At 53.7% G+C, this 25,833-nt stretch overlaps 1 protein-coding gene across 2 annotated transcripts; it reads right to left on the reverse strand.

Annotated features, from left to right (window-relative positions):
• Positions 1–334: 334 nt before the first annotated feature.
• Positions 335–24,754, reverse strand: OTUD7B (OTU deubiquitinase 7B). 2 transcript variants are annotated; one of them, XM_056125652.1, is made up of 11 exons: positions 24,461–24,754; positions 19,864–20,055; positions 17,589–17,816; positions 16,840–16,941; positions 15,461–15,588; positions 11,415–11,527; positions 8,169–8,296; positions 7,616–7,765; positions 6,961–7,075; positions 5,384–5,468; positions 335–3,916 (listed from the first exon to the last, which is right to left on the reverse strand). In XM_056125652.1, the coding sequence occupies exons 1-11, from the start codon at positions 24,543–24,545 to the stop codon at positions 2,711–2,713; spliced, it is 2,532 nt and encodes an 843-aa protein (XP_055981627.1). In that variant the 5' UTR covers positions 24,546–24,754; the 3' UTR covers positions 335–2,710. The 2 variants fall into 2 exon arrangements, with proteins under 2 accessions (XP_055981627.1, XP_055982282.1); XM_056126307.1 differs by lacking the exon at positions 16,840–16,941.
• Positions 24,755–25,833: the final 1,079 nt, after the last annotated feature.

The raw sequence follows: 25,833 nt of genomic DNA on the forward strand, positions 1-25,833 counted from the left end.
CCTTGCGCTGGCCAACACTGGTTTGACCCACACTGCAGATGGTCCCTTGGGCGCTGCCAGGCGTGGCGAAGTCCCCTCCACCCCCGCACATCCAAAAGAAACCCCCACTGACTTAAGGTCTTTCGGGTTAGAACAAAGTTTTTCAATGAACCATAATTACCTTTTCCAAATTAAAAACGGTTTCTTAGAAAGCGGAGGCCGAGACAAGCCCCATTTGACTCGTGTCACCCCTAAGTCGCCACCCCTACGGTAATTTCCACCTTTTTATTTGAAAAGAGGTCAAAAGGAATTGGGATTAGCTGATGTACAAAACAACAGGCAACAGGACACAAAACAAGTGTGACACAGTTTTTGTTTGTTCATTTGTCCTCAGTTTTTAAAAACAGACCTACCAGCTAGAATCTGTAACAGATGAGATTCAAACACTGCAGTCCAGTGGGGAGTCAACACCATCCTGCTTTAACTCTGGAGTGCTCTTGTTCCTAGTCCAGGCCAGGAACCCCCTAATACGGAGGTTGGAGGTGGGCCTGGAGCTGGCTCTGGAGGTCTGGGTGCAGGCCTGGGAACAGATGGTGATGGGCGCTGGTCTCAGCAGCAGTAGGTGAGCAAGGCACTCACTGTGGGCACGCTCAAGGTCGAAGGGATGGCGAGGGTTCAGTAACAGACACTACTATAATGCACTATCTTTTGAAAACCATGAGCATCACGTTTTCACAATGAACAAAAATCTCAACATGTTTTGGTTTCACCTGATTACTCGCTCAAGTCCACACTTTTCCCCTCACCCTAATCCTTGTCTACTGGAGCCAGCGTTCAAGATTGCTAATCTGTGCATTACTGATTCATTCTTTGAATTGACTGCACTGAGTCAGTCCTTATGTTGATGGTGCGATTTGGGGGCTCCCAGAAGCTCTGCACCCGAGGGAGAGCACCTCTCTCCCACCAGGCACCCCTGCCCCCAAACGCTCATCCCGTGACCCCGCTCCATGAACCCGAGATCTCATCTCGGTAGGAACGGACTGAATCAACAATGATCGGATTGGGAAGGAAGAAGCTGCAAGTTGGAGAAGAAAGGAATCTGCCTAGACTGTGAGCTGGCTGTGGTGGCCAGGGGCTGAGTTCCGGGGGAGCAGTGAGCAGCGAGCGGGGCTAACAGCTCCCATCGGGCAGAAGCGACAGACACGCGTCTCTCCCACACCCGGTCCAGTCTACGCTGGACTTCATAGGAGGAAAACCCAGACAAAGGGCCCAGCTACCACTCCAGGCACCGAAGTAACATCGGCTCCTCTTCTCCATACACGCCGAGGAGTCTAGACAATTGCATAGTTATTTTTTTCCCCAGGGTGGAAGAAATATAGGTCCTCTGGTTTAAAGCTCTAAGAAATGGCACTGGCCAGGCCATAAGCTGTCCAGACTTGTGCTTTGTGCAAAATGCAAAGGGGTTCCCCTGACTACATGCAGGCCCACTGCCACCCCCAGAGACCCCAAAGACAGATCAGCTCACTGGGATTGATCTGTGATCTGTGGTTACAGCTCACTAAAATATATTGCTCTAGCTACCTTTTTATAAATTGCCCTTAATCCCTTTCCTGTTTCAATGTCAGACTGTTATCAAAAATATCTTTTCTTACAAAGTATTTTCTATTATTTTAATAAACTAACCACAGATTAAGGTCAGCTAACTATGGCTTAACAAAAGAAGCCGGGATGTTAAATTCATTCTCCATAAAGTAGGGGAGAAAGAATCACTTAAATATGATAAAAATAAAAAATCACTTTCTAAAATGTTTTTGCTTGCTGGGGTTGTTCTGTTTCTTTTTCTTAAAAAAAGAAAAGAAAAAAAAAAAGAGTCCAAAAATTTGCTTCTCTGGAAATGTAGCAGCAGAGGATAGCAGTGCTAAGAGTTTGGTTTTTGGTTTTGGTTGAAACAGTCTGGCCGAAAATCTGCCTCCCCCCCCCTCGCCAAGACACTCCTGGCTCCCTCTGTGCCAGTTCACCCGGAGCGAACTTTCTTCTTTTAATACAATCAGAGTCCTAAAACACAGTCACAATACCCTTCCTAATTCCGTTAGCTCAGTCTTCAGAAGGAATGAGGAGACGCAGAGTGTGGCCGGGAGGTCCCATCACAGCCGAGCAGACGAGAGGTGGGAGGCGTCGCGTCTTGGGAGATGGACCCCCCTTCGCCCTCTTCCCTTCCCGGCGAGGGGCCCGTGAGTTCCTGCCCGCCTCTCCCAGCCCTCGAGGATTCAGCTGGCCCGACTTCTTCCTTCAACAGCAAATGTGTCCCGCCTCCAGTTCCCTCCTACGCTCCCCGGTTCTACCCCCCTGTACTTTTCCCCACCTGGAGGCACTCTGCTCTCTCATTATTAGCCGGGAACCCCTACTGCCTACCTTTCTCCGGACTCTTGCCCGGCGCCCCAGCCCACCCGCCAAACCTCCCGCTGCTGCCTTCCCCGGTGCTGGGGAAGCCCACAGGACTGGTGAGACACAGTTATCGTTTGCACAGTCCAGTGCCTCCTCATTCCTGTTGAGTCCAGGTCTCCAGGTGGGCGGCGTGGCCTGCAGCTGGCAGCCCTCCATCCGACACACACCCAGTTTCCGCTCGGGACTGCCTGCCCCAGCTGCGCCTGGGCGCACGGGACTGGACGCTGCCGAGCCCGCAATGCGGTCACTTTCCTCAACGCGCCCCTTGCCGCCCAGTGCGGGAGGGTCAGAACCGGTGCACCAGGAGCTCCCCGCCCGGCTCCTGTTCCCGCCGCCGCAGCTCGTCCCGGTAACAGCAGGAGCAGAAGTTGTTGGTCTCGGGGTGTCCGTAGAAGCTGCAGTTGGGCTGCTTACATTTGGTCTGGGTGGGCGGGAGCCCCTGGGCCCCCCCGGCCCACCCGTCAGGCTCGGGGGGCTCCCTGTAGCCGTTGCTGTAGGAGTCAGCCACACGGAAGGGCTGCGGCAACAAGGCGCCCTGGTGAGTGCCATCCTTGGGGTGACTGGCCGGCTCCGAGGAAGAGGCGTCGTGCGTGGGGCAGGCTCGGCCTGGGGGGCACTGTCTGGGGAAGGTGGCGTAGGGAGGGAGGCCACCCCCACAGGGGCCCCCTGCCAGCTGCCTCCGCGGTTCCTGGCAGTGGACCCCGCCCCCAGAGGACCGGGGGATGGTGTAGCCCCCCGGGTAGCTGGCGGAGAAGGCCCCGGCCTTGGCCTCGGCCGAGGGCGCCGCCAGCAGCCCGTCCCCGCCGTCGGGCTCCGGCTTCTTGGCCGGCGGGGGGCCGCCCGCCACGCTCCCGTTGGCGAGCTTCCTCTCGGCCTCCTTCTGCCTCTGCTCGGCCAGGAACCGCTCCTCGGCGTCGGCCAGGTAGCGCTGGATCATCTCCTCCTGGTACTGGTGGCGGAGGCCCATGCGCAGGGTGCCCACGAAGATGAACTTGCCCTCGCCCTGCATGGCCATCCGCAGCAGGCCCAGGCTCTGCGTCACCTCCTGGCTGTACTTACTCCCGCCGTTGCTGGCCGCGTCGGCCGGGGGCTTCTCTGCCGGCGGCCCGTCCCCAGCCGCCTCCTCCTTGGCGCCCTTCCAGCTCTTCAGGGCGTTCTTCTTCTTCTTGTCCAGGGTCTCGGTGCCACCGCCGGGCCCCACGCCCGCGCCCAGCCCCGCGGGCTTGGCTACCTTGCCCGGCATGAGGCCGCCCATGTTCTTCTTGAGTTTACTGCCCAGGGTCTTGCCGAAGCTCCCCAGTTTGTTGGCCACAGAGTCGGCCCGTTTCTTCTCCTTCTCCCGTTCTCGCTTCGACTTTTCCTTCCGCCTGCTGCCGTCGGCACCGGCAGAGCTGCTGCCCACCGACTCCTTGTCGGAGTCACCAGACTCTGGCGTGGAGCGCGGCTCGTCTCCGGCTGAAGCGGTAGGGGACTCGGGCTGCGCGAGGGGAGCCTGCGAGACAAAGACAAGGTTCATCGGCCCCGGGCCCAGCTGGCTCGACGTTCCCATTCGTCTGGCTCACGGGGCACCCACTACCCTGGGAGTCAGCATGGGAAGGAGTGTGGGAACGGCCCGAGTGGTGGGCGGGGGCAGCCTCACTCCAAAGAACGGGTGCCGGCCTGCCCCTCCCCTAGCCACTCTTGGGCTCTGTCTGACCCACTGCCACGGGGCACGCCTCTGAGTGGTTTGGAATGACACCAGGCACCTGGGAAGGCTGCAGCCGAGTCCCGCACGTACTGGGTGACCTGCAGGGGACGGCCTTTATCCAAACTCAGCCCCGGCAGTCCCGCAGGGGACAGCCTTCTATCCTAACGGTCACGAAAGGCGGTCAGGATAGAGAAGGCAGCAGTATGACCGCGATAGCTGGAAATGATCACTCTGGACACGAACTGAGTGTGGAACGTGGGGGAAGGGATAGCCAGGGCCCCTCAGTCAGTATCTGCATTGCGAACCGTAATGCCCAAAAGAAATGAGAGAGAGGAGAGGGGGGCTGGAGGAGGAAGGAAGAAGGGAGAGAGGAGGAGGAAGAGGAAGAGAAGAAGAGGGACAAGAAGAAGAGGAGGAAGAGGAAGAAAAAAAAGGTGGGGGTGGGGTGAGGGAGGGAAACTGGGGACACTGGTGGTGGGAAGTGTACATGGTCAAGAGACCGGGATGAAACGCCACACAACTAAAATCCAATCATGAATAACTCTGTAACTGTGTCTCTTACTGTGTTCAATTAAAAACGTGAGTATTTTTTTTATTTGAAACGAACCCCAAAATTACTCAGCCCGGTCAGCCCCACAGGGAACAGTCTTCGTCCAAACTTGGCCAGTCAGCCCTGAAGAAGACTCCACAACCACACGTGATCCCTCTGTGCTCTCCCGCGTGTCCGTCCCCTTACACACTGGCACCCAGTCAGGCCAAAACTCAGTTCTCACAGCGCTCAGAGTTGGAGCAGGAGCCCAGCAAGCTCCTTTCGGAAGTCCAACATGGAGGCGTGCGCAGGGGTGGAGAACTTTGGGGCGATCATGACAGACTCAGTATCTCCTAAGAATATGCAGGAGCTGGGGCTTGGAGCGATAGCACAGCGGGTAGGACGTTTGCCTTGCATGCAGCCAGCCCGGGTTCGATTCCCAGCATCCCAGATGGTTCCCCGAGTACCGCCAGGAGTAATTCCTGAGTGCAGAGCCAGGAGGAACCCCTGTGCATCGTCGGGTGTGACCCAAAAAGCAAAAAAAAAAAAAAAAAAAAAAAAGAATACGCGGGAGTGTGCTGGAGCTGAAAGTGGCAGGAAGGGAGGAGGGTGCCAGGTGGAGGAGGACTGAAGGCCCGCTGAAATTCACTGGGGCTCCCCAGTTCCTCCCCTTCAGAGGAGCTCCCTCCCCTGCCCCACCGCCCACAATGTGACACAGTCCCAGGTGGAGGAAAAGGCCTCACCTGGGCATCCGAGGACACAGGAATCCACTTCACATTCATGTAGCCATGCAGCAGATGCAATTTGACCTCGAGGGACAGAATAACACTGGGAAGACAAGAAACGGTCAAAAAGGAACTGTGACTTTGGCAAAGTCTGGATCCTGACAGGTGGTGTGGGCAGGGCAACAGGGCCTGAGCACTGCCCTGGTGCCGGTGAGCTCCAGGGATCTCTCCTGGGACAGGTGAGCCCCGGAATTCTGTTGTGGGGTGGGTGAGCCCTGGGATTCTCTCCTTGAGTGGGTGACCCCAGGCTCCATTCCTGGCACACAATAGGCAGCCAAGCACCGAGCCACGAACAGCCTCAAGAACTGCTGGGTGTGACACCAAGACACTGCCCAATTTAAATCAATATTAAATGAACTTTAGCTACTCTCTAATCACTGAGCTAGAGAGTAAGTCACTGGGCCCCCTGCGGGACTGGCAACAAGGATAAAAAGGCCCAGCACAGTGTCAGGAAAACTGAAATAATAAAGTGTAGCCTTTATTGTTCTGGGAGATATTTAAGAAGTAATTTTTGGTAACGGAGGACCTACTTAAAAATTGAAAAATTCTGGTGTTTTATTTTATTCTTGGGGATGATACGCAGCAGTGCTCAGGGCTTACTCCTGGTGGGGCTGGCAGGGGACGAGGCGGAATCCTGTTGGGTTCTGGGACCGAATCCTGGCTGGCTGCATGCAAGGCAAGTGCTAGCCCCTTTACTTTTATTTTCTGGGGTTTCCTCGGGCATGCTCAGATGCCTTGAGGTCACTCCAGCTCAGCTAGTGGAAGTGCTGGCCTGACATCAGGGCTCAAGGACCAGCCCTCGCTGCAGCGTTGGGGCCGCCATGGCCACGCCTGGAGCACTGGGGGTGCAGACTGGGCTCGTGCACATGGTTCCAGGCAGACCGCGACAGTGTGCCCCACTCCCCGGAACCACCTCCCTGGTTCCAATTCTCAGCTCTGCTTTTGCTCTCCTTGGGGGCTGGGGCCAGGCAGGGTTATACTGGCAGCGCTCAAATGCCTCTCCTGGCTGCGAATCAAATGGGCGGGGGGCTCGGAGACTCACGGATTCTTCCCGGGGCGAGGTTGCAGCAGCACAGGGAGGAGGCCTGGGAGTGGGGAGGCTCCCGTTCACCTTTCAGAAAGGTGAAAACCCAGAGAGAACGATTCCAGCGAGGTGAGTTCTGTGGCGCAAGGGATGGGATCCAGGGCCTGGCAGACGGGCCGGGGTGGGGCGGGGGGCGGGGGGAAGCTGCCCCTGTCCAACCATCTGAAACTCCCATGCCACTGGTTCTGGGAGACAGCGTGACCTGACGCTCTTGAATAACAGGAAATTCTTTCCTGACGGTTGTTTTGGGGATTCTAGGATGCAAGATTCCAGCTAGGTGCAAGGTTCACTAAGAAAAGAACCACGTGAGAGAGACCAGGAGAAAAAGCAACTGCGAACGCCGGGACTGCCCTGTCCTCCGCACCTGCCTGAAGACGGGCCCCCTGGCCTGGCCCCAAGAACACTGCCCGAGAGCGTCTGGGCAGCGCAGAGGTGCTCACAGAGGCCTCACCTGGCCAATCGGACGTTGTCACTGTCATCCCGGCCCCACTCCCAGCTCTTCCCAGGGTCCACCGCAAAGTGTAAGGGCAGCAGCTTGTGCTCGGAATCAGTCAGTGGGATCACAGCTGTGGAGGAAAGACACAGCGTCAAGGTCCTCATGAGGCGACAGGAAGCGACTGGACACAGACTGACCCTGCTAAAGGGAGCTGAACCCCTGAATCCTGCCACGGGTCCCGACAATGCTTCTCAGTTCTTACACACCCATGACCCCCCGCTGAAACTACCCCACGGGTTTTCCTTCTTCCCCAGAAGACGGCTCAGGCCCCCGACCTTCAGACCTCCGTATCAGCCAGCCCACTGACACCCGGGACGCTTCTGCCAGTCAACACGGATATGGGAACTGCAGCACTGTTAGCACAAATGCAGCAGGCGTGCTCTGGAAGGTTTTACCGCCTTCATCCGCAAGCCGAGGGCTCAGGGAGCAGAGCCTAGAGGAGGCTCTTCCCGCCAATACGCAACAAAACCAAACCCTCCGGTCTGTCGTGAAGGCAACGAACCACACCCCGGCACCGTCTGTGTGGCCGGGTGCTCGGTCCTGCTCTGCATGCGCTCCCCCTGGGATTAAAGCAGACCCGCGCAGCTGGACACGGCAGGGAGCTCGGCACCTTGGTCCTTGGTGTTCTCCTTCCGCTCCATGGACACAAGCGCCGAGAAGTGGGCTTGATCGTAGGCGAGCACCAACGGGGAGCGGTGACACTGGCTGGCCGGGACCTCCAAAGGCAGGTAGATACCCCCAAAGGGAATGGGGGCGAAGGCTGTTGGAAGGCACGAGGACAGCTCAGCCTACGTTCCGGCTCATCAAGCGTCCTGTTTCCCACCTGTGCACCTCACTCCCGTTGATGGTGATTCTCACTTTTGTGTTTGCTTTGGGGCCACACCCAGCAGAGCTCAGGACTCACTCGTGGTGGGGCTCAGGGAACTGAATGGGGCAATGGCCAGGCTGGCCATGGACAAGGCAAGCACCTTGCCTGCAGAGCTCTCGCCTGGCCATTTGACTAATTCATTCGTCACTAAGAAGCTTTAGCAGTTATCCTGGCTGCTCTGTGTGGACTCTGGAGGGTTCTGCTCCGTTCTGGGCCTCCTCTTCCCCCACGGACCCCCCTTCCTCGTCTTCTTCCCAGCACTCTGCTCAGGGTGGCCGAGGATGGACGGACTCACCTTCTCCGCCCGAGTCCCTCAGCATCGTGTCAGCCACCACCACGATGGGCCTCCGGAGCACGTGGGCGAGGACGAAGACGTGGAACTCTTCCAGGCTCTCGTACACGGGCTCCTCGGAACTCTCCAGCCTGCAGCGGGCAGGAGGAGCGGTAAGACACGAGAGACCAGGAGGCCAGCAACCCAGGGAGACCACAGCGCACACCTCTCGGCCGAGCTCTTCCACTCCCAGACAGAGCCCAAGGCTCCAGAGACAGCAGCATGCGAGGAACGCGAGGGGAGCCACTCACCTTCCTGTCCTCCCCCGATTCACGGTGACTCGATCTACAGCCCTGCAGTCTGGCCCCCCACAACCACCTGCCTGTAACACTACCCTCCAGGTGCTACCAGAGAACAAGGAAATAAGGGGAACCGGAGGGAAAGAGCCAAGGCCGAGGCGCTTGCTGGTGGGTGGCTGTAGTTCCAGCCCAGGTTCGAATCTCAGCACCGCAAATGTCCCCTGAGCACAAGCTCGGGTGTACCCCCAAGTTTCCTCCCCACAAAAGAAAGGAGGGCAGAGCGAAAGTCTAGCAGGTGAGGCACTTGCCTTGCATGCAGCTGACCTGGGCTTTAGCCCCAGCACCCCACAAGGATCTCCTGAGCCTGCCAGGAGTTAACCCTGAGCACCACCTGGTGTAGGTCCCCAAGGCCCCCCACAATTCTTAAAACAGGAAAAAAAAGGCTGAAATTCCTCTTCTGCATTCCTGCGTTGCCACTCTTAGGGCAGCTTCCCAAGGGCGAGGCCTACGGCACAGCCTGCTGGGATCCTGAGTCCATTCACTGCTCACCCACTCGCCTGAGCCCGCATTGATCAGCCTTATGCACAATAAAGTCTGGGCTGGCTTTAATTTTAAATATTTTCTTGGGAAATTTTCGAATTTTAAAACACATTCAAACTAGAAAATCAGACTCAACGTTCAGCAATCTATCATCCTGCTTTATTCAGTGTAACATGTGGTCCATCAGTTTAATGGCTAACCAGAGCTCTGTTAAGTTCTGTTTTGAGGGCCACACCTGGAGATGCTCAGGGCCTCCTTGTGGTAGGGTGTGGAGGACCATATGGGCCGCTGGTGACTAACCCTGGGGCGGCAACTGCCCTCCTACTGGCTGTGCTGTCATTCCAGCCCCTAGACCTATTCTCTCAACCCCACTTCCACCCTAGTAGGTAATTTTGAAGCAAATCCTAAATATCATTTCAACCATATGTCTCTAGTTCTAAGAAAAAAAAGAACTCCTTTTAAAAGCAAAATACCATTAATATCACTTTCAAAATATAACACTAATCAGGCATGTAGAAATTGTTCACATTTCCCCAAACATCTTCTGTCACCGTCAAGTTAGTCCTTGGGGATATTTATTTCAATTTCATTTTATTTGAGGGGGAAATTATTCATCTCATTTTGAGGGGGCTTCCAATGGGGGTGGGGGGTGGGGACAGAGGAGCAGCAGTGCTTAGGAATCCACGTGGTGCCTGGAACGATGCCCAGAGGCCACGCATGCCCACCAAGGGCCATCAGGTGCGCTAGTCCTTAAGTCAGTCTTTATTATTGTCTTTTTTTTTTAACTTAAGAAGATTACAGTTGAGGTGATGCACTTACAAAAGTACTGACACCTACGCTGCTCCTTCAGCATCACCAGGGCCCGAGACACTCCACCACTGTCCTTACACATATTTACTTCCAGGCCCCTCCACTGTCCCCTCAAAGCCTCCTCCCACCCCAACTTGGTCACCTCAGCTCTGTGGTCCAAGCCCAAGCCTGATGTCCAAGGTCTGGACATTAGATACCGTCTACTCCCGTTTTTCCTTTCTTAGTGCAGATGGTCATCCCATATTTCTCCTTCTCCTTCTGACTTATTTAACGTGGCACGTCCCAGTTCCATCCCCATGGTGACAAAAGGTAAATTTCACTTTTTCTCAAAACTTAGCAGCATTCTATTGTGTATATACACCACAGGTTTTTTTTTTCCTTTTCCTTTTTTTTTTTTTGCTTTTTGGGTCACACCCGGCAATGCTCAGGGGTTATTCCTGGTTCATGCACTCAGGAACTACTCCTGGCCGTGCTCAGGGGACCATATGGAATGCTGGGGATCGAACCCGGGTCGGGCCGCGTGCAAGGCAAACGCCCTACCCGCTGTGCTATCACTCCAGCCCCATATACACCACAATTTCCTGATCCACCCATCTGCCATTAGACATCTGGGATGTTTCCAAGACCTTGGCTAGTATACGTGTACTTAGCATTGCTGTGAACACAGATGGCATAGATCTTTCAGAGTTAATGCTTTTGTGTACCAAGCCTAACTCAAGTCTTCAAAATTGTAGGTTTCCTTTTTAAATGTTCCTCCCAATATCTTGAAGAATTTGGATCATCTGTCCCGGGGTTTCCAGACGTCTACCTTTTTAAAAATTTCCCCAAGAAATTGCTTTATTTCAAAAAGTATCTTAAAAAAAAATAAAAGTATCTAAGGTGCCCGAAGAGTATCCTTCAGCAGGATGCAGAGACAGACCCTACAGCAGGGGTCTGCCACACTGCCTTGCAGCGGGCCGGGGGCAGGAACACAGAAACCTCTCGAGGTCATTTGCCACTCATCCCTGCTTCCTAACTCACTGTCCGTGTGGAGACATCTCACCTTGTCCCCTGGCTGGGCCTTTACCCGAGCACCGCCAACAGAGATGTCAGCCAGGGTCAAGGTGCAGGACCCGGAACCTGTGCTGCGGGGCCACGATGGGTCCCCAGAGGGCTGGTCCGGGAGCCCGCTTCTCTACGTGTTTCTGGTGCTCACCCCAACCTCGACTCTGGTCAGTGGGCCCAGGGGGAGAAGGTCCCTGGCCTGGATGTGGGGACAATCCATGGGCCGATGTCAGTACCTGTCAAACCTCTGCAACCCCCCACGTTAATATAATTATTATTTCTTCGCATGCTGCTGCTTCTTTTATATTTTTGGGATCAAACCAAGGTCGGTCACATACAAGGCGAATGTCTGAGAGAAACCTTTAATGACACAGAAATCCGGATTGCCCAGCCCAACTCTCGTTCTGCATCATGTCCTCTAGATTCCAGTGGCATTGAAGCACCTAGAGTTCCAGAACACTCCCTGCTGCTAGCCCCGTGGTGCCTTGCCAGGACCCCTTTCTCCTCTCCCAGCCCCACCCCAAACAGGGAGGCTCAGGAAAGGGGGTTCCGGGGTCCTCCACTGCGGCGCACTTACCCGGAACAGCTGGCTCCGTTGGTCCCGAGGTGCATCCGGGGCTCGCTCGAGGCGAGCTTGGTCAGTTCATTCCATTCTTTCTGCCACTCGTCCTCTGTGTACACCAGTCCTGACTGGAAGAGAGTGGACAGGAGAGTGCCAAGCTTGGCTACGAAGCCAGACCAGAGGGCACGGCCACAGGGCCCCCCTCCCTGCTCTCAGTGTACCCGGCTAACAATCTGTATGACCAAGTCAAATCTCTTCTCCCTTTCTTTCCCTTTTTTTGGCCTCCCAAACATCGCTCGGTAGGTCATTCCTAGAAATCCTGAGCCAACTGGGTCAAAGTCCAGAGCCAGGGCCTGAGGCTGTGTAGCTGCCTGGGCGGGAGTCTCCAGGAAGCCCTGCAGTGGTGCTGACATGCCCTCCGGGGTCTCTTTCTGACATCCTTCTCCCTTGTCTTCGTTACAGAGTCAGAGCTTGCTCACAAGAGGGGCCTGGCGCCTGCTGCCTGGCTCCAACCCCAGTCGGAATTCACTTTCCACCTTGTCCAAACCCACTCTTCTTCCTCCAGTTCTACCTAGCAAAGGACACCACTATCACCCAAATACCCGTTTCAACAAACCAGGGAGGTACCTCGGTTCTCCTTTCATAGGCCCATATCTGAGTCCCTTGGATCAGCAGTTATTAAATATGAAGCACCCCAGGGCCAGAGAGAGTGCCAGAGCACTGCTCCGTGAACCGGGTTTCAGCCCCCACCTCCTGAATCCTGTGGGGTGTTCCCAGGTGACCGCAGCACTGCAAAGCAGGCCCCAAATAAGCAAAAATAGCAACAGCTCCCTAACTGGTTTTTACTACTTTCGATCACACACTCTTATGGTCCATTTTATTTATTTATTTTGTTTTGGGGCTTCATTCAACAGTGTTCAGGGGTAGCTCCTGGTGGGGTTTGGAGGACCCCATGGGGCAATGGTGATCAAATCCTCCCCAAGTATTTCTAAAATTCAACCCAAACATTTGAGCCCTGTTACACGTTTTTCAAAAGGACCATCACTGCGGGTCAGAGGGTTCTCAAATGGTGGGGTACAAGCTTTGCACGTGGGTGCCTCAGGCTATTCAGATGGTGTCCAGATTCCTCAGGTAGCTCACTGAGCGCTCACCTGGCCCGCTCTGACTGAACCCAGGTTCTCACACATGCAAAACCTGACCCCATTCGCTGGGGTCCCTGGAATGGAGTTCCTTGCTGTTTGAACTCAGCTTCTGTTGAGACTGGGGAATCGTCCTCCCATCTACCCGGTGACTCTCAACTCCGAGAGTCGCAAGACCCCTCTCCAAGCCTTTCTTCCACGTCCCAGTGTGATGACCATTCCCACCCATGCTCCACCCATGCTCCGGTGCTCTGCTGCAGTCATGTGTGTGCCCGTGTGCACACACATGGGTCGGAGGACTGAACCCAGGTTCTCACACATGCAAAACCAAGTGCTCTACACTGGGCTACACCTACTGCAGCAGCTAAGGCCAGTGCAATGTTTGTTTTGGAAATACGCCCACTACTACCGTGAAGAGAGTCAATAAACAACACTGAGTGAAACTACCAGTTTCTGTTATTGTTCTATTTGGTTTTGGAACCACAACCAGCAGTGCTCAGGACTCCTGGATCTGTGCTTAGGGATCACTCCGGGTAGGTTCCGGGGACCATGTAGGATGGTGAAGATTGGGCTGGGTCCGTCATTTGCAAGGCAAGCGTTCTCACCACTGTCCTATCTCTCTGGGCCACTACGTTTTCACTAAGAGGGAAAGGCGACACAAGCATTCCACAATCTACTGGCTTCAGAATACGGTGCCAGAACACAGGTCTCCTGCCTCAGGGCGAAACGAGTATCAGAGCTTAAATCCACACTGATAATAGAGAATCACAGTGGAAACGGGAGGGGCATTAAGAACATATTTAAGGGGAACTAAAGAGGCACTTTATTTTCAGTTCATAAAATGTCATCTCAAGAGTATTTTTTGTAATGATAGGGTACGGCCAGCAGTGAGGTGTCAAACAGGCAAGGCATGTGTCAACCACTGACAAGTCCCCATCACAAAACTTGCAGCAGAGAAATAAAAATAACAGCATACAATTCAGACGTGGAGGTACCCTAGTGACACATCAGGTCATGGATTTGTTTCCTGTTTTTCTACAAACAGCCACTAGATGGTGTGCCCACCTAGCCTGCAGGGTTCACAGGCCATCCGGAAGACAAGGCCTAATACATTGCTTGCCATTGGCCCAAGTCCCAGAGTCCGTCAGTGCCCTCGCTCACTCTCTATGCCCAGGTGGAACAGTTCTGTGCTGGTCAGTGCTGAATGGTCAGTGCTGAAACAACGATCAAGGCCCCATTTCCAAAAGGGAACTAATCATGAGCTGAGTACCAGAAAAGAACACCCCTCTCCTGACCAGCCGCTACTCCTACCCAGGCTATCCACAGGGTCTGGCACGGAACAGTTAGCTGATCACGAAGAGAGCCTGAGTATCTCTGCCTCTCTGAGCTAAAGAACACCGAACTCTAACCCAACTGTAACAGCTGGAACTGGGAAGCCTATTCTCACACTTGCCTTACGTCTATGTCACAGTGCACATGCTGTGTCTTGCGTGGTCTAATCTTGTCTCTGGAGTGGTCAAGTCTATGGCTTAGGGAAGGTACGATTTTAATGGGTAAGGGAAACTCTAGCCTCCTCTAGCTCAGTAAACCGATCCTTCACTCGGTGGAACCCAGTTCCACCAGGAGTCAGGCACCTGGTGGTACTGGGACACTGTTCCGGGAGACCTCTCTGGGCAATTCCTCAGTGACCTTCCCAGGCCAACCAGGCAAATAGGAGTGTGACCTGAATGGATCTGACAATCAGGTTCTTTGGTTTTGAGAAGAAAACGAAGACATATTCTACTTGTATATTTCAAGTCTTCAGAACTTAAAATTCTAAATTATGTTCTGAACTTATTTCTACATTACGGCCAGTCTGGAAAGAGCAATAAATGGAGAAAATTAAGAAGATGGAAAAGAAAAGGAAATCTTCTGAAGAGATAGTTCCACATTCCAGCATGTCCCACCGAGGGCCTTGTAGGCCTCTGTGGACCCAAGGACATTTCAAGAGGGCCACAGGTGAAAACATGTACCTGGGGGCAGGGATCACGGCACAAAACTAAGGGGTCCCAAGGTCACACGGGGAGGCGGAACCATAGGAAGGAAACAAGGTCGGGAAACAGTTAAGAAACCCTGACATAATCCAGTCAGTACCAGAATATACCCTGCCATGAGCATACAAAAATAGACACACAGGAAGGGCAGGAGATAAACAGAGAAGACAAGCGGAGTCGGGGGAGGAGGCGGGGAGGCGGCCCAGGATCTTCCTCTGAGTGTCTGGTGTGATCATTAGGTGGGCTGGACGAGCGACCCTCGAAGGCCAGTGACCCTCTCAGGTTTCCCATAATACAAACATCTGTTCTTACGGACCTGCAAAGAACAGGCAAAACTATGTTCCAATAAACGCTATTTGGGGGTGGGGGACGGTGGCAGTGTCACACCTGGCAGTGCTCAGAGCTAACACCTGGCATGGCTCGGGGGACCCTATGCGGTACTGGGGATGGAACCCGGTTTCAGGTGAAAGCCACGCCTCCTATTCACTGGAACTGCCTGTCACCCCTGTTTAAACATTTTTTCAGTGAACAAAAGGAGTATGAAAAGCGAATGTACAGGGACAGGGAGGTGCTACCAGGACCGACAGGCCTGGCACGTAAGGGAGCAGGGCTGACCCCTGCGCACAACTAGAAGTGACCACGTCCTCCCGGCCACCCGTACCCAGCCCAGGAGCAACCCCAACTCCACGAGGTGTGGCCACAAGACCCGAACCAACACAAAAGTGACCCCCCAGGATATTCAAGCACTTCCTCTCTTGTGTCCTTCAACGGAGATCCGGCCACACTGGAAGCAGACAAGCCGGTCACTCACGGGACACACCCACAGGTGCGGGCAGGTGCGGCTGCCCTGCGTCCCAGGACGATGCCCAACCTCCCCGCCGCCCTTCACCTCTTTGTTCTGCTGCGTCTGCTGCCACCTCCAGCGCCGCCTCAGCGCCTCCTTCTCCGAGCCCTTCTCCATGAGCGAGTGCAGCGCCTTCCGCAGGATCAGGTCCCGATCGTGGAAGCCCCACATGCCTGCAGAAGGACACAGCTGTGAGGCCCCGCACAACTCGGCTCCGTGCACGGAGTGACACAAGGCCGCCTGAAGGGCTCAGGCTGACGCCGGGGCGCACAAAGGTCCCCGAGGGAGGGAGACGCACCTGATGGAAAAGAACAGCCCTGCTCAGGTGACAAGGAACCTGCCAGATCTCACCGCACAGGCGCCGCTCGTCGATTTGGACAAGCTACACCAGGCAGGCGGGCAAGCCAGGCCTGCTCACGGGGCTGAAGTCTGAAGACGCCGAACCACCAGGCCTCCTGCTACGGGTGAACAAGCCCCACAAAGGTCTCATGAAAATGAGTCTTTTAATCCACTGAGCAACAGGCAGCACTGTAGCCCTGTCCTCACGTTGTTCATCTAGTTGCTTGAGCGGGCACCAGTAACGTCTCCATTGTGAGACCTGTTACTGTGTTTGGCATACTGAATACGCCACGGGGAGCTTGCCAGGCTGTGCAGGGCTAAGCCAAGCCTCACCAGGTACCAACGCTACAGCACAGCGTGTGCGTTAAGCCCAGTCACAGATGGTAGCCAAGAGCGAGAAGAGGGTGTTCAGGGAAGTCCACGCTGGACCCTAAACCTGTTCAGACTCACGTGGGACCTCCCAGACAGCAGTGAGCAGGCCAGGAATGCAGAACTCCCAGGCAGGGCTGGCATGTACACACAGAGACACGCCCTGGCCCCTGCTCCCGCTCTTAGCCATGACTTCTCGAGACTCGGCCAGAGCACTGCAGCCTCTGCCCAGGTGCTGAGGACCAGGGAAGCCCCTGCTGCTGGCTCTGGAGCCCAGGACCCACCCTAGCGACCTGTGGACTGGTGGGTCAAGACGGACACTTGCACTGACATATATTCATTGTCTTCTCTCGCGCACTGAGTCATTATTTTTCATTTACTTTGGGCCACCCCTCGTGGCGTTCAGGACTTACTCTTGGTTCTGTGCTCCCCCCGGCAGGGCTCTGAGGACCATACGTGGGGCCCAGCAAATACCTTCTCTTCTGTACTAGCTCTCCAGTTCTGAACTTGAGATTTTGTTGGCAGGATCAAAATCTGCACGTCAGATTTAACTTTAATGCTGCCTTTACTCCTTTTTGGGAGTCCGTTTTGTCTCTGTTTCGGGGCCACAGCTAGGAGTGCTCTGGGGTTACTCCTGAAATGGTGCTCAGAGCGTGAGCTCTCCCCTGCCCCGCTAACACTACCTCCCACGGGAACGGAGGGCCATGCACACTTACCAAGGGAGGCTGCATGCAGGAGGCAGTTCCCGTCTCCAGTCGTTGCCAAAGGGAGCAGCCTCTGACAAGTGGGGTCCATGCTCACCCACCAGTTCAAGCGGCCTACGGCAACAGGAGAGAAAAGCTTTTGTGGAACACCGCCCACTGCTCTTTGCTTGCCTTCCTTTTGTCTTGGTCCCGCCTGGCCGGGATCAGAAGTTACTCCTGGCTCTGCACTCAGAAATCAGAAATCACTCCTAGAGGTGCTTGAGGGACCATCTAGGGTTTCAGGAAGCAAACCAGGGTCGGCCGGACCCGCTCTACAATTGCGCTGGCTCCAACTTCATTCACTTGAGCAATCATTTAGGATCGACCCAACGCGAAAGTGAAATCTTCCGAGAAAGGTTCAGGTAAGCGGGCCTGACTTTCGGATGACTTTCCACTAAGCCTCCTTCGGAGTGTTGGTCCGCTGCTTTCAAAAGCACTCCAGAGGAACACAAAGTGGATCTGTACGATTTCTCTGGGCTGGTTTTCGGGTACCGATTCCCACTCCCGCCACATTTCTGGTTTCCCTGCAAAGCAGACATCTCCGGGGGAGAGCGTCTGTCACCTGCTCTAACCGGCTCACTCTCCGCGTGAAGCAGCAGCAACCAGACTGCCGCGCTCTGCCCTGGCCAGCTGCTAACTCTGAGCCCGACGGGGGGCGCTCGCGCCAGTCGCCTCTCCTGGGAGAAGCCCCGGCAGCACGGCAAGCGGACGCACTCACGGACCTGCCTGCTCCAAGGCCACGAGCATCGACTGTTCAATGAGGTCTCTCTCGATGAAGCTGCGGAAGTCGTCGGGGTACAGGGTGAGGTCTGGGAGCTGGAAGGCACAGATGGGCATTTCCAGGGGGTGCTCACTGCTCCCCCCACCCCCACCATTGGAGGAGACATGGGAGCGGGCCAGGGAGATGATGCTGGAGCTGGCGTGGGAGATACCCCTAGACAGGCGTTTCTCTGCAATGAGAAATGGAGTCACTGAGAACATGCACGGCCCATCTGGGAACTCCCACAGCGACCGTTTGCCCTGAGGGTGCCCAGCACGATACGCTCTGGCCTCAGTGGTTCCAGAGCTCACAAGCTTCTTTCTCAAACATAAGAGAGCGGAGGCAGCGGAGGTCCTGCAGACATGGCACTGACACATGACAGGCACACACGCCACCTTCTGCCCTTCTTGGACAATGTCCCCTCATCCCTCCCCCCCCCCGCAGGGGCCCATTCATGGGACCTGCTCACTAGGAGGACAAAGGATTTTACAGAAAGGGGTTTCGGTTCAGTCAAATTAGTTCTTCAATACTTTTCAGTTTTGGTGAATGCAGAAAGAAATTTCCATAAGAGAAAACACAGGACAAGTCTTAAATATTCAAGAGAATCTTTTTTGCAATCATATTTCTTTCTACATTATTTACTAGCATTTTTCATGGTATTCGCGTTTATCAGCGATGTATAGGTATAGTTAATTCCTGCTACAGATGAAGACAGCAATGCGGACAGTGCCCCCAGTCACTGCATCTGTTCAGGACATGCGCCACTTGTAACTTCCTAGTGGCAATCCACATGATCATGATTTGTTCAACAGGGTACTGTGATTCATCTGCATGCCCTCCACCACGTCAAGATCATCCAAAATGAGAAAAGGTAGTTCTCAAACCAGTGTCCGTCAAGCTGTCTCAAATTACTTTATAGTGATGATATACATAAACATAAACACACACACACACACACACACCCCACCCCCCTTATTTTCTGGTTTCTGGTGGCAGGGATTGAACACAGGATTATCTACGTGAAAAGCATGTGCTCTCTATCACCGTGCTACATGCTTGAACCCTGTGATGCTATCTGTGAACATCATATTCTCTTTCAATAAAAAAGTTAACGAGGGCACCATGATTTACGAAGTTATTCACGGAAAAGTTTCAGGCCTAATCCTCCAGCCCCGATCGCACCACCAGTGTCAGCCTCCCTGCAGTGCCGCCAGGTTCGCCCCTGGCCCTGCCTGCCGCCTCATGACACGTGTTCCCACACGGCAGGATGCTCAGGCTCATATGCAGAGATGGGATTCGAGTGAGGGCCGTGGCCAAGGCGGCAGCAAGGCAAGCCCCAGTTTACATACCGTCTCTCTGGCCCCTAAAGCGTTTTAAAATTATAGATAAAGTACCATGGGCTCATGGTGAAAAAAAAACAAAACAGGGGCTGGAGAGAGTATAGCGGGTAAGGTGCTTGCCTTGCCCGGGCCAACGCAGGTTTGATCCCTGGCACCTCACACGGTTCCCAGAACCCCACCAGCAGTGATCCCTGAGCACAGAACCAGGAGTAAGCCCTGAGCAGAGCCAGATGTAGCCCCAAAAACAAAGCAACAATAAAATCAAAATAATACCAGAAAGTATTAAATATTACAGAGGAATGTCCCTTTTATTCAAAGTTTCTGATCCTGTTTTCAGAGGCAAGCTTAGTATTTTTCTAGAATTTTTTATATATATATATATGTACAACAATTAATATTTTAATACGGTAAATAGGAGGACACGAAATACACTATACTGTGTCTTTCTCTTCATGTTCTGATTCTTTCTAATGGTTACAAAGTACTCCGCAACATGAATGATTACACTTTATGTAACCACTATTCCACATACAAATACTAAGTCTCTTTTTTTTTTGGCCACACTGGTGGTGCTCAGTGGCCCCCCAAAGGGACGGAGAAGTCTGCCCTCGGGCTTCCTGGGCCAAAGCAGCAGCGCTCGGAGCCCGCCGGTGCCTAGACCAAGCCCGGGGCCTGTGCCCACGGCTCAGGCGCCCAGTCCCGGACACACGTGCATTTCGGATTTCTGACAGATCCTGGGGAGTCGTACAGCTCACCCCATTGCGAACCCTACCTCAGTACATACACGACCTCTCAGAACATCTCCCCGCTCCACAAACACACAGCCCCCAGGACGCAGACCCAGGAATGTGGCACCCCTAAGATCGTCTTCAGCCGTCCCCCAAATGCCCCCGGTACCTTGAACGATGTCATCCTGTCGCTGGAGGGTGGGCCGGGGAGGGCGCACGGCAGGCTCTCTCTCGGGAAACCCCTTACCAGGGGTCCTGGCACCCCCACTGCCCTCACTAAAAGGCAGGGGCAGGTTCCCGGCGTGGACCTGACGGAGCTGCTGAAAATCACTGAAGGCGGCGCTCACGTCCCAGTTCTTCCCTGGAGGGGCGAAGCAGAGGCAGAGGGCTGAGTGTGCAGCTGCAGCCGAAGGCGGAGCGCGGTCACCGCGCACCTCCACGCTCGGCAAGGGTTCGAGGAACCGCCGAGCCGTGCCCTGACCCTTCCTCCTTACCTCCTACTGTGACTGGAAGCAGCAGTGCACCGGTCTACTGGTCTATTTCCCAAGCATGCCCCAGGAGCACGAAAACGGTCTCCCTTCAGGGAAAGGGCCTGGGGCTCTCGAACCCATGACCTCGTGGCTCAGACCAAGGGAACCAAATGACAGCAGGACGGGGACCTGCCTGAGGCCGCCGCAGTCCACACAGGGACCAGAGAGGCAAGCGCCCTATGCACGGAGTAACTCTCCAGGTCCCTAAGTGCCTTTTCGGAAACACACAGATGGGGCATTTTCTGTGTACTTCCTGTTGCTGCTCTCATGTTTTTCCTTCCACAAGTTCAATACTACTAGTATCAGACCACAGCTGAAGGCTTTTTTCTCAACGATTTACTTCGCCTCCCTTTGTTCACTGCTTCAGCTCACACTGGCACCTCTGTAGTCCCTGGGCCGGCAAAGACTTAAGTATTCCCACTGCCCGAAAGGCTGAGGTGCTTCTGTTCTGCTTTGCTTTGGAGGCCACGGCGGCTATGCTAAGGGTCCCATGCAGGGTTAGGGACTGACCCGGGCGCGTACACAGCCTTTTGAGTTAGCTCTCGGTCCCTCACAGGAGGGACTGGGGCTACACCTGGCAGTACTCAGGCACTCCAGGCTCTGTGCTCAAAGGCCTCTAGGTGGTGCTCTGGAGACCCCGTGTGGTGCCAGGGCTGAACTGGGGCTGGACAAAACGCAAGGTAAGAGTCTTAACACCGATAGCATCTCTCCAGCCCGCTGTGACACTCTACATATGTCCTGGTTCTCCAGAAGTCACAACCTGGGCTGGAATGATAGCAGGTAGTAGGAAGGGCTTTTGCCTTGCTTGTGGCTGAGCCATATTCGATACTTGGTACCCCACATGGTCCCCTGAGCCCCACCAGGAGGGAACCTTTAGTGCAGAGAGAAACCCCTGAGCGCTGGTGGCTGGGGCCCAACTGTCCCCATCCCCCAAAACAAAACCCAAACAGAAACAAAGAAAAAAAATCCACAACCTGTTCCTGAGCGATAGTACAGTGGGCAGGGTGCTCACCCTGCACACCCCCGACACCCCAGATGGTCCCAAGTACTGCCAAGCATGAAAACTGCCGTCTCCCTCACCAATCCCCCTCTCTGGTCTCACAGTACTTACACACTTCATAAACGCACTGAAGCTACTATAGTTATCACTTATCAACTGTCTTTCCCAACAGAATGCCAAGGGCAGGGATTTCGGTCTGTTCCAAAGACAGTCCATGTCACCGAAGAGGGGAGGCCCGATGAAACATGAACGCGTGGTGTGTGCCCTGAGCACTGTGCATCTGTGTTTTCAATCGTCTGCTGCGCTCCTTACAACCGGGTTTCTGACCACCCAAACTGCATCGTCACCATCTTTTGTCCCTAACAGCTTCTTTCCCCTGTTCCAAGCCAGCCGGTCCTCCCCATCCTTCCAGGTCCGAAACCTAAGTGAACCCCCCACCCCCCGTGACTTCACTCTCTTCTCCACATCCCAGATCCTGCTCCTCCTCTTCTCTCAGCAGCGAGTCTTTACCCGAAACATACCTCAAACCTGGTCCCTTTTTATTGCCTCCACCCCAATCAGGGATAATACACGGTCCCTGTCTTTTGAGAGGGACCCTAATCTACTCAGTCTATTCTTGGAAATCAGGGTTAACTTTTAAAGCACCCTAGCGAGATACAGAGAGAAGCTAGAAGAGCAGGAGCAGGTCCTCTGACTTCCCTTGTAAATTCTATTTTAACTTTATCCACCTCTTTTGTTTTGGGGCTACATCCGGCGATGCTCAGGGCTTACACCTGGCTCTGCGTTCAAGAATCACGCTGATGAGCTCCGAGGACCACATGGGGTGCTGGGGGTCAGGTCAGCTTCGTGCAAGACAACAAGTGCCCTCCCCTGTCCGATTACGCCAATCCTACCTGCCTATAGTCCACATCATCATCTCATTTCAAGCTGGCAATTTTCCTTTTTTCGTTCTCCTCCCTGCAGTGTTGGGGATCAAATCCAGGCTTCACACATACAAGGCAAGAGCTCTACCACTAAGCCACAATCTCGACCCTGACTTAAACTTAGCAATATTACTTGGGGGCCACATCTGGTAGTGTTCAGGGGTTCCTGGACGATGCCCAGTCGTCACGCCTGGCAGGGTCAGGGATGCAACTGGGGTTGGCAGCATGCAAGACAGGTGCCTTAAGCCCTGTACCATCTCTCTCGCCTACTAAATTAACAGCATTCTTCGCTGATTTGACCACTTCTCTGGCCATTCATTATGCCACAACCTTCAACACTAAGAACCCAAATTTTACTATGTCACTTCCCTGATTAGCATCTTTCACTACTTTTCCAGTGACCACCACTTGAAATGTAATGACACAGAAGGGCCCCTATTCTGTGCAGAGTCCACTTGCTAGGCCCCGTCCCCTCTTCTACCTCACGACAGCTTCTCCGGTGTGTCACACAATCTCTGACCCTTAGACCAGCTGTAAGCCAACGTTTTCTACAGAGACACCTGCTTCTGCTTTCTCAAGGTTCCCCGCACTCTTCACGTCCATCAGCACGAAGGTCCTTCTGCACTAGGTCAGCCTTCTCTTGCATCTTTTCGAAGTGCCTAACGCTTTCTTTCATGTCAGTACAAGTATGTGTCTATACACGGGTACATGTTCAAGTCCTGCAAGCATTCATCTGTAATGTGACTGCCAAGAGCCGTCTAGATCTGCACCCGCACTGCCTAGTTCAAGTACTACTGAGTCTCATATTAAGAAGTGCAAAACTCACATTTAAAAAGTGGATAGAGGGCTGGAGCGATAGCACAGCGGGCAGGGCGTTTGCCTTGCACACGGCCGACCCGAGGTCAATCCCCAGCATCCCATATGGTCCCCCGAGTACCGCCAGGAACCCCTGTGCATCGCCAGGTGTGACCCAAAAATAAATAAATAAATAAATAAATAAAAAGTGGATAGATAGCACAGTGGGCAGAGTGCTTAACTTGCATATATGTGGTCAACCCTCATTCCCCAGCACCCTATATGGTCCCCTGGGCATCACCAGGAGAGAACCCTAAATGATCCAAAGAAAAAAATTCTTTGGATATAATTTCAATCCTTAAGAAACTCAAATCTAGAACATTTGGGGGCTGTAGAGACAGTTAATGGGCATGAGGCCCAGATTCAATCCCTTGAGCACTGCTAGGAATGATCCCTGAGCACACAAAATTCCCTCAGCACTGTTAGTAGCAATCCCTGAGTACCACACGCTGGAGGTGGCCCCTGAAAGCACTTGGTGTGATCTGAAAACAAAGCAAACAAATAAAGACAAACCCCAGGACATTCATACTTATGTATAAATAGAAATAAAGAAAAATGGGAGCAAAATAAAGCCATTAAGTTTACTCAACATAGACATACCCACTCAAACTATAAAGAAACCAGACCACAAAGCAGGGAACACACACTGTCAAGCACTGTCCTCCCGTTGTTCATCGATTTTCTCGAGCAGGCCCAGTAACGTCTCCATCGTGAGACTTGTTGTTACTGTGTCTGGCATATCGAATACGTCACGGGGAGCTTGCCAGGCTCTGCCGTGCGGGCGAGATACCCTTGGTAGCTTGTCAGGCTCTCCGAGAAGGGCGGAGGAATCGAACCTTGAACCTGGCTCGGCCAGGCTGGCTGCACGCAAGGCAAACGCCCTACTGCTGTGCTATCTCTCCGGCCCCTCCCCCAAGACTCTTAGCAGGAAACACATAATGTCTAATTAAAACAAGCCCATGGACTTGGACCACAGAATTCAATTTATCAAGATGGGGGAGGGGTGGGGCTGAAGCAGGGTGCCACTGGGGCAACTTAGTAGAGTGACACTGTGTCCCCTTAAAACATATCAACATTCCACTCTTGTAAATCAATGTTACTTCATAATAAAAATTAATTAATTCTAAAAACTAAAACAAAACCACTGATGATCCCAAACACAAAAACCCAAACAGCATCTTTATAAAAGAGAAAAGCTTACAGATCTAGAATGAAATCTCCAGTAGGCTAATATTAAAGTTCATTTCCGAAACCTGAGTGTGAACAGTGAAGAAAGCAACCCCCAAATTTGAGGTAAAACGGGGATTTTTTTAATAGAAAAATTGAATTTTCTCAAAATTAAAAATCATGTCTAAAGGAGATCAAGAAGTAAGCTAACGTCCACTGGATCCCTCCACAGTCCATTCCAGGTCAACGGAGATGGGAAAAGTCTTCTCTCTCCCCCTGCACAGCCCCTACCTTCCAGAAGATCGCGGGCCAGCCCTGGCTCTGCCCCTGTAGAACGGACAAACTCCGAGAGGACAGCGTCCATGTCCACGGTCATGTGATCATGAAGCACTTTCAGGCAGCGGATGGATGGGGGACATAGATCAAGATTCAGGCCTCCACCTGAGAAGGAAACAAACACGTCAGACTCCAACTTGCACTGGACGAGCCAAAGATTGTCTGATTTCGGCGTCCTCCAAACCCACTGAGGAAATGAAATCCTACCTCACTCGTCTCAGCTCAAGTTATTGTAAAGTGGCACCACGGAGGTTCCTGATACCTCGTTAATTTATCTACATCAACCACAAAACCGTAACGCCACCCCCGAGAATGCTTTTATCCTACCCTTTCTGGAGTATTTCATCTTAACTACCTGCTTCATGAACGAAAGCACACAGCTGCCAGCCCAATGAACACCCTCCCACCTGCAGTTCTTTTTTTTCCCTTTTTGGGTCACACCCGGCGATGCTCAGGGGCTAGTCCTGGCTCTGCACTCAGGAGTCACTCCTGGCGGTGCTGGGGGACCCATATGGGATGCCGGGAATCAAACCCGGGTCGGCTGTGTGCAAGGCCAACGCCCCACCCAGCGTACCACTGCTCCGGCCCCCACCTGCACTTCTCACACAGCCCCGAGATCATCTCCTTCCTGTCACCACACACACGCTGGAATTACGTTTCATGGCTCGTCTCTGGTTCTCTGTGTATGTCAAAGCAGGATGTGTGTGTCTTGTCCGCTCGGGCGTTCCCAGCATGTGTTGCTGGGTGCTAAGCACAGGAGGCTCTTCGGTAAATGTTTGCCGAATGAAAGAACGCGTGAGCACTATGGGTGGAACAACCAGAACTGGTTAGTGTTCTGGGGCTGAGGATACAGGAGGATCAAACTGATAAAAGAACTCAAGGAAGACGGAACAAAACAACACGCTACTGTACAAAGCCGTGAGCCCAACGGTCCCCGTCAGAAGCCCAGCTCTGCCCACCAACCCCCGGAGCTCTGGAAGCGCATCTCTCTCTTTGGGACTCTTGAATCTGCGCCCCAACCTCTCACCAGACGCTGGGGAGGTTCTCGGCTATTCTTTCTTCCTCCAGTCATTCTTCCCCTTTCCCTTCTCCTCTTTTCTGCTATCCCTATAACTGGGAGATGATTTCTCTGAAGACGCTTGTCCTTCTCCACCCACAGCACGTGACTCTTCGGGACGCTCCCTGCAGAAGACCGTATTTCACAGTCCCCATTCTGACAGAGACGAAGTCCCCCACGGGGAGCAGGGCAAAATCCACACTCCGCTCCGGCGGTCAACTGAGAAGCGAGGAGTGAAGGCCAATCTCGAACCCGAGCTGCACTTCAAACA

This window comes from Sorex fumeus, unplaced genomic scaffold (assembly GCF_029834395.1).
Source record: "Sorex fumeus unplaced genomic scaffold, SorFum_2.1 ptg000001l, whole genome shotgun sequence".
Lineage (NCBI taxonomy): Eukaryota > Metazoa > Chordata > Mammalia > Eulipotyphla > Soricidae > Sorex > Sorex fumeus.

Coding starts and splice junctions, on each gene's coding strand:
- OTUD7B (XM_056125652.1), bottom strand. CDS start 24,545: ATGACCGTGGACATGGACGCTGTCCTCTCGGAGTTTGTCCGTTCTACA. Junction 15,589..16,839: donor CCTGCATGCAGCCTCCCTTG/GTAAGTGTGCAT, acceptor GTCCTTCTGCAG/GCATGTGGGGCTTCCACGAT. Junction 3,917..5,383: donor CTGTGTCCTCGGATGCCCAG/GTGAGGCCTTTT, acceptor TTTGTCTCGCAG/GCTCCCCTCGCGCAGCCCGA.